This window comes from Phaseolus vulgaris, chromosome 2 (genome assembly GCF_051622355.1).
Source record: "Phaseolus vulgaris cultivar YP4 chromosome 2, ASM5162235v1, whole genome shotgun sequence".
Lineage (NCBI taxonomy): Eukaryota > Viridiplantae > Streptophyta > Magnoliopsida > Fabales > Fabaceae > Phaseolus > Phaseolus vulgaris.
Genome location: NC_143499.1, coordinates 18215910 through 18223940, shown reverse-complemented (window position 1 = coordinate 18223940; position 8031 = coordinate 18215910). Strand labels below are relative to the sequence as shown.

Below are 8031 nucleotides of genomic sequence, written 5' to 3'. Positions count from 1 at the left end.
GGAAATCTTAATGATCAAAATCAAATAGATATCCATTTAAGACTAGACCAACATGAAATAAATATTTCTGAAATAAAAGACATTTAAAACAATTTTATTATAGATGGAAATTGAAAATCTCATTGTTATAAAAGTAAACATGGAGAGGGTTCTCATATACATCCAAGTGTTCACCATCATAGTCCTCCTCATAGTCATGATGACTATAGTAGGCATCATAATACAAAATATTACCAATAACTTCTTAGATATCATAAATACAAATCCCAATATATACCTAGGGAACCTAAGATCACCTTTCCCCCTTTCTACGGGACAATCGGTGTCGATGATTACTTAAGCTAGGAGATGAAGTTCAACCATATGTTTGAAGGCCATCAGGTAGATCATAAAGAGAAAGGTCACCCTATAAACCTTTAGTTTCCAAGAGGCTGCAATGAGTTGGTGGATTGCTTAATCCAAAGACCTTAGTATACATCACAACCCTTCAATAAAATGTTGGAATGAACTCTGACATTAGCTACTAAGACATTGACATTAGCTACTAAGACATTACTGTTTAGATGGTGTTCTTGTTGAACAACAAAGGAAATGATTTTATAGTAGAAGAAACTTTGCAAGAACATTTCTTTAGACACATGTAAATGGGATCGGGTTTAAAGTTTTCTAATTCATCCAAAATGATTCTCAATTTACTAAAGTATTTGGTAATAGGAAGATCACCTTGAGGCTTCCATTTTAGAAATCCAGGAGAGATCCCCTTGTGAAAAACATACTTTTAGGTCATTCCATATATCCACCGCTTTATCCATCCATAAAAGGCTTTGTCACATAGGAACATAGACTGCATGATATGAACAGGTCATTACCACGGGTCCAAGATGAAAAGGCCTCATCGAACTTTGTTGGTTACGGACGAGTATCGTCGATGAACTCGACCTTGTTCTTTGCGTTGGGAGCAATGACCATGGACCTACTCCAAGAATGATAGTTGGAGGATCAAGAATAGGGTAAACGAGAGGAGTTGCTGGATTTTCATTTGTATGGAAGTACATATAACCTTGAGTAAGTTCCTCGTCATCCATAAAAGACGAAGCTTGAACCATGATCCAAATAGGGATAAGAGAAAGAGAAAATCCCAAAAATAAATCACTTGTTGTCAGTCTTGCTTAAAAGAAACTGCAGAAATAAAAAAAGATCTAAATAAAGAAGCAAGAACAAAGAGAAAAATCAAAGTAGATGCAACAGAGCTCTTCACGGAAAAGAGCTCTTATACCATAACAGAAAAATAAAGATTCAAGAACAATAAAATTGAAGAATGAAACCCCTGAACATGAAACAACAGTGTGGAAGAAGCAAGAAGGTTCAAGAGAAAGGCATCAACAATGCAAAAGAAAATATGTTTTCTGAAGAAAAAGGACAATTCGACAAGAGTGTACAATGCTCTAAACAAAAGTAGAGAAACGATATATAAAAGCTACAAAGGATGGATATTGAAAGAAAACAAAAGCCCAAAAAGAAAATAAAATTTGCCTAACAAACAAAGACTGTTTCTTCCTGTACCTCCATATGTTCTTCTCCCACCTCCATAAATTTTCGTATTTCCAAAAATATTCCTATGTAATATTCCGGATTATGTAATTTGGAAGTCATTTTTCAAATTCATAATTAGCTTCTGCATTACATAATCTGGAAGTCTTTTTTTAGATACATGATTAGCTTCCGGATTACATAATCTGAAAGTTAGAAAAGACTTCTGGATTATGTAATCCAGAAACCTTTTTTTAAATGCATGTTCGGAAGCTATTATCAAATCCAAACTTCCAGATTATATAATCTGAAATACCATTCTGGATTATATAATCCAAAATATGAAAGTGACACGAGAAGAATAAAAAAATATTTTCATGTTTTATATGGGATGCCAGAAGAACATATGGAGTTGCAAGAAGAAACCGTCGCAAACAAAATAGAACTGCCCAAACAGAATGACCCAAACAAACAATTTTATCACTGAGCAATTAATATGCAAATTTCTTCAAAGATAGATTGGTGTTGAGAGATAATTCTCACATGCTTCGCATCTGTAACCATCATTCTAATATTTTCCACAACTAACTGTTTTATTTTGTTTTGTGACAGTTGGATGTAACTAAATATTGCATAAAATGTAGTATTCCAATGAAATATTGAACATTGTCGGGACGATAATATTGAGGTTGTACTGTGTAATGTTGTCCGCAAGCCAAAGCACTTGTTTGACAACTCGACCACTAATCTAGAAAGAATCTATGGTTGCAATAGTTTTGGAGACGATAATGAAGTTATGAAGCTAAGTTTAACACATCAAAAATAGAAAAGAGAAAGAGAGTTGATTATTCATATATCTAATCCAACAACTAATGAATTTCTAGCTAGTCTAAGTGGGACATTATTCATGTTATACATCACTTGTTTTTTTAATGAGGTCTACTTATCTACTATATCAAACTTGGTTTTACTCTTTTTTTTATTCCCCTCAATTTATTTCTGACAATTTGAAGTTATAAATGTCTGCCCTCAATTTTCTTTATTTAAATTCAATGATAAAATCTCGGGAAACAATTGCTGCACGCAACCCCCATTCCACTTCACGTTTCTAACCCCTCTTCCCATATACTTTCCATAGTCACAACTCAAAAGTCAACACTTATTGGTATGACTTTTGAGTGCTACTATAAAAACTTCACACTCTAAAACCAGAAGGCATACTCTTTTCCTAGTGTTTTCATTCTTATTACTTACCAAGTTATAGTGGTTACTTGATTACTACTAAAAAAGATGAGCAATGAAGTTCATTCTTTACATGTATTCTTCATCCCTTTCTTGGCTTATGGCCATTTCATTCCCACCGTTGACATGGCCAAATTATTTGCTGAAAAGGGTGTGAAGGCCACTATCATCACCACACCCCTCAACGCACCTTTCATCACCAAAGCCATAGGAAAAACCAAAACCAGCAGCACCATGATTCATGTCAAAACAATCGAGCTCCCATGTGCCGAGGCTGGTCTACCTAATGGGTGTGAAAACACTAACTCCCTCACTACCGGGACTTTATTTCCTGCATTCTTTAGGGCTTGTGGGTTACTACAATATCCATTTGAGCAACTATTGCTTGAGCAGCGTCCAAATTGTGTCGTTGCTGATGTTATGTTCCCATGGGCAACTGATTCAGCAGCCAAACTTGGAGTTCCTAGCCTTGTGTACGACGGGACTAGCTTCTTCTCCATATGTGCTAACCAGTGCATGGGACTCTATGAGCCCTACAAGAATGTTTCGACTGATTCAGAACCCTTTCTCATTCCCAACCTTCCAGGGGAGATTAAAATGACAAGGATGCAGGTCTCACCTCATGCCATGAGTGATGAAAGCTCAGGAGTGACAAAGTTGTTGGATGAAGTAAAAGAATCAGACTTGAAAAGCTATGGGATGGTTGTTAATAGCTTTTATGAACTTGAGAAGGTTTATGCAGATCATTTGAGGAATGTTCTTGGAAGAAAAGCATGGCATATAGGCCCCATGTTTCTTTCCAACAGGGTTAAAGAAGAAAAGGCATGCATTGATGAGCATGAGTGTCTAAAATGGCTTGACACAAAGGAACCCAATTCAGTTATTTATGTATGTTTTGGAACTACCACAAAGTTGAAAAATTCTCAACTTAAGGACATTGCTACGGGTCTTGAGGCTTCAGGGGAACAATTCATTTGGGTGATGGGGAAAAGACAAGAAGATGGAGTTGGATGGGTAGCTGATGAATTTGAGAAAAAGATGGAAGGTAAAGGATTAATTATAAGAGGGTGGGCACCTCAAGTATTGATTCTTGAGCATGAAGCAATTGGAGCATTTGTGACTCATTGTGGATGGAATTCAATTTTGGAAGGAGTGGTTGCTGGGGTACCTATGGTAACTTGGCCTATTGCTTATGAGCAGTTTTTCAATGAGAAATTGGTGAGTGAGATCCTTAAAATTGGGGTGCCTATTGGAGCTAAAAAATGGGCTGCAGGGGTGGGGGATACTGTTAAATGGGAGGCCGTGGAGAAGGCTGTGAAAAGGATAATGAGTGGGGAAAAAGCTCATCAAATGAGGAACAAAGCTAAGATGCTCTCTCGTCTAGCTAGGGAAGCTGTGGCAGAAGGAGGATCTTCAAACTCAGATTTGAATGCTTTAATTGCTGACTTGGGTTCACTCACCAACTAAAATAATGTAATTTCCTTTCCTATTACATTTCATTAAGTTGTGTGTGCTTAATAAGATTTCATGTTAAATAAGAGTGATATTAGAGAGAGTTTTTCACAAGTGAGTGAAGTACCATGTGCTTGTAACTCCTAATTTCAACTTGCGGTTTATTTCTATATTTCCTTTCAAATCTTACATTATTGCTCTTCACTTCAAACTTTCATTTTATACAAAATAGCAATTTAATTTTCTGAATTCTTGTAGTTTTATTGTTTCATTGGAAAGGTACTTATTACTGAATATAAAAAATATTGATGAGATGTAAGAAGTTAAATTCAATTTTAGGATTCAGTACATATTTTAAGTTTATGATTGAAGAGAAGAGTTACTATAGTTATAATTTTTTTACATAATGTATAGCGATAGAACGTGTAAAAGATAAAAGTACTAGACGGTTAATTTTACATAATTAACAATTAAAATTATATAATTAATAAATAAATTTATCTTCTAAAATTTACCAATTTTTAATCAGAAAATGAGATATTAAAAAGTACATATTTTAAGAATAATTCTGATGATGTCAGTATCTATATTAAGATCACCATGAGTGACCAACTTGTGATTGAAAAATTGGTGAGCAGCAACAGGCCAAGTGACCATAGGAACCCCTGCAGTCACTGTCACTGCTTCCAAAGTTGAATTCCATCCACAATGAGTCACAAATGCTCCAATTGCCTCATGTTCAAGAATCAACACCAAGCACCTTCTTGAAATGATCTGCATATACCTTCTCAAGTTCGTAGAAGCTATTAACAACAACCCCATAACTCCTCTCCTCTCATTCCTTTGCTTCTTCCAACAATTTCACCAAGTCTGTTTTCTTCTTACTCATTATAAATGGTATCGTATGGCCATGAGCCAAGAAGGGGAAGAAGAAAATGTGTAGACGCTGATATTCACAACTCGGGCGTTGACCCAAGTCAACATGTGGTAGGACCCACCAGGGTCTCCAAGAAGAAAGTCAATGTGTTGACCGTTTCGGGTGTCTACAGGCCTTGGGCGTCGCCAGCTTTGGACGTCGACCATTGTTGGGCCTCGACTGTCACGGGCGTCGCCCACCTCAAGGACGTAGCCAATTGTCCTGAGAACGTGCTTTGGCCTAGATGGTGCCACCCCTCGATACCCACAGGTAGGAGTGACCGTGGAGGAGGCGGCACGGTAGGGGCCTGGGGGCCTCGGTATGTCAGGAAGTGAACATAGCTGAGGAAGGTGGATTTAAAGCCACACCTTCAGTACCAGTAGTAAGAACCCCTATCCACGACTTATCCGCGCATGAGGTGTAGGAATGCGGCAGAACACACCACCGTTGATGCCCTCTAGGGCTGATACGACTTGTAAGAGGCCACGCCCCAGAGGGGTGTCTGCATGCAGGGTACGTGAGCAACTCAGGGGACTCGCAGGGGAAGTGACTCAAAGACGGGTGCATCAGATGGCTCCCATGCAGTCTCCAATGGGCGCGCCAGCACTCCAACAGGGCCACAACACGCGTTGGGATACTCCTAAGTCTGGGATACAGCGTCGTGAGGTGCGCTCGCTAGCGAGCTTAAGTCAGAGAAGCCACGTGACAGAAGTGTTAGAATGGATGGCTTTAAACTAGAGGGGGGGTGAATTGTTTAAAGAGGGTTTTCGCAAACTTTTAAGTCAAGAATGAAATTATCTCAAGAAACAATTGATAAGAAATCCAGTTTGCCAAAACAACAAGCAAAAAACAGCAGTACCAGAAAAACAATCGGTTGTTTCGCAGAAACAATTGGTTGTTTATACCAGCAAACAAATATCAAAACTGAATTTAAAGAGATTAATGATAGAGAGATTGCACACAGATGTTTATACTGGTTCACTCTAAACCCAGAGCTACATCCAGTCTTCTCAGAAACCACTGAGAAAATCCACTAAGCAATCACACCTTGATCACTTACACCACAACCAAGAAAGTGACCTTGATCCCCTCAAGACACACACTTCTCTTGGCCAACACACCAACACTAAGATTGCTGATCTTGATCCCCTCAAGAACACACAACAAATCTCAGCAAACACACAAATGAAACTTGTTCAACAGAGTACAAGGATTACACTTGTTACAGAAGATAATCTGAAATCAATACAAGCCAAAATCCTATTCCACACACTTTGATCAATCACAAACTCTAAGCAAAATCTATTCAAAAACTTGTTACTCAAATCTGTTTTTCTGAATTTATTCAAAGATGTTGTTTGTTATCAAATCTTAACAAACTCTTAATTGCATTTAAGGATTGGTCAAAGCATTTAAAGACTGAAGCGTAAGCAGTTAAATTATTTAATGCTCAGTCAAAGATAAAACAGTTTTTCTGTTATGGTACCAAAAGAAACAATCAGTTGTTTCCTCGAATCAATCGGTTGTTTTGGTTTTAATAGCTCAACCATTTGAAAAATAGTTTTCAATCTTTTCTAAAAACATCTAAGTATAAACAATCGGTTGTTTCGACAAAACAATCGGTTGTTTTTAACTTAGTTTGAAAAACATTTTTCTTTCAGAAAGATTGAGAATGCCTATGCTTTGGATTCAATCAAGAGGTGGATTACAATACTCAAACTACCCCAGAACCTATCTAGGACAGCACAACAACAGCAAGCACAGCCAAGGCTTCAACATCCTTCAAAGGGTTTGGATTCTTCAAAGCTTCAACACCACTTGGTTCAGCAATCTCCCCCTATTTGATGAAGACAAATCCCTGATGCTTGTGTTGTACCTGATTGAATCTGAAGCAGTTCCTGCAAGATACAATTTTAAGCAAAGCATAGAACTTCTGATATTTGGTTAGCACAGAAACAAATACAGAAATTCATAGCATAATATCAGGGTAAACAACATTAAAAAATATAGCAAACTGTTTGGCAGAAAAACATAAAAACTGAAATCAAACACACAAACAGCATAAATCTCCCCCTATTTGTCTTCACAAATAGACAAAAAGAAGAGATAAAACAAGATAATTGTTTTGATTACATCAGAATTAAAACAGCAACAGCAGAAAGAAAGAAAATTGAAAAAACTGATATAACCATAAAAAACAATCGGTTGTTTCGATACATCAACCGGTTGTTTTTCCTAATTCATCATCATCAGCAAACTGAAGATCAAAGATTTGGTTCTGGACAGGTTCGATCTGTTCATCTAGAGTCATGAAGCGTGCATCCATGCTGTCAAACCTGTTGTCAATCCTTTGGAAATTACTGACACAGAGATCATGTAGGTTCCTTTGATTCTCTGCAAAGCTATCAAGCCTATTTACCATGAGTCTCTCAAAAGGAGACATGGTTTGCATCCTTTCTTCTTGATTTCTAGCACCAGCACTTGGTCCAACATCTTGATAATCTTCAGGTGGATCTTCATGTTGAACATCCATATCAGCAGCAGCACTAGATGAGGCACCAAGGTCACCATCTTTGTTAATCCATTTGCCACCTACTTTGGTAAAACCCATTTTGCTGAGTGATCCATTGTTCAACTCTTGAGTTGACTTGACAAACTCAGATGTTTCATCTTCAAGGTTCACTTTAAAATAGAGTAGAAATTTAGATACCAAAACAGCATATGGATAGTGATAGTCACTTAACCTCATAGCCTTTTGCATGTGCTCTTTGATGATGTGGATCCAATTGATTTTGATCTTCTTCATGATGCAGAAGATATACACCAGATCTTCCTTAGTAAGCACTGAATGATTGCTCCCCCTTGGAGTTAGAATCCAAGTCACAATGAGG

The 8031-nt window shown here is 37.4% G+C and overlaps 1 protein-coding gene across 1 annotated transcript; it reads left to right on the top strand.

Moving 5' to 3' along the window:
- Window positions 1-2744: 2744 nt before the first annotated feature.
- On the top strand, window positions 2745-4394 carry LOC137810830 (putative UDP-glucosyl transferase 73B6). The gene has a single exon (XM_068612292.2). The coding sequence runs from the start codon at window positions 2821-2823 to the stop codon at window positions 4237-4239; it is 1419 nt and encodes a 472-aa protein (XP_068468393.1). The 5' UTR covers window positions 2745-2820; the 3' UTR covers window positions 4240-4394.
- Window positions 4395-8031: the final 3637 nt, after the last annotated feature.

Coding starts and splice junctions, on each gene's coding strand:
- LOC137810830 (XM_068612292.2), top strand. CDS start 2,821: ATGAGCAATGAAGTTCATTCTTTACATGTATTCTTCATCCCTTTCTTG.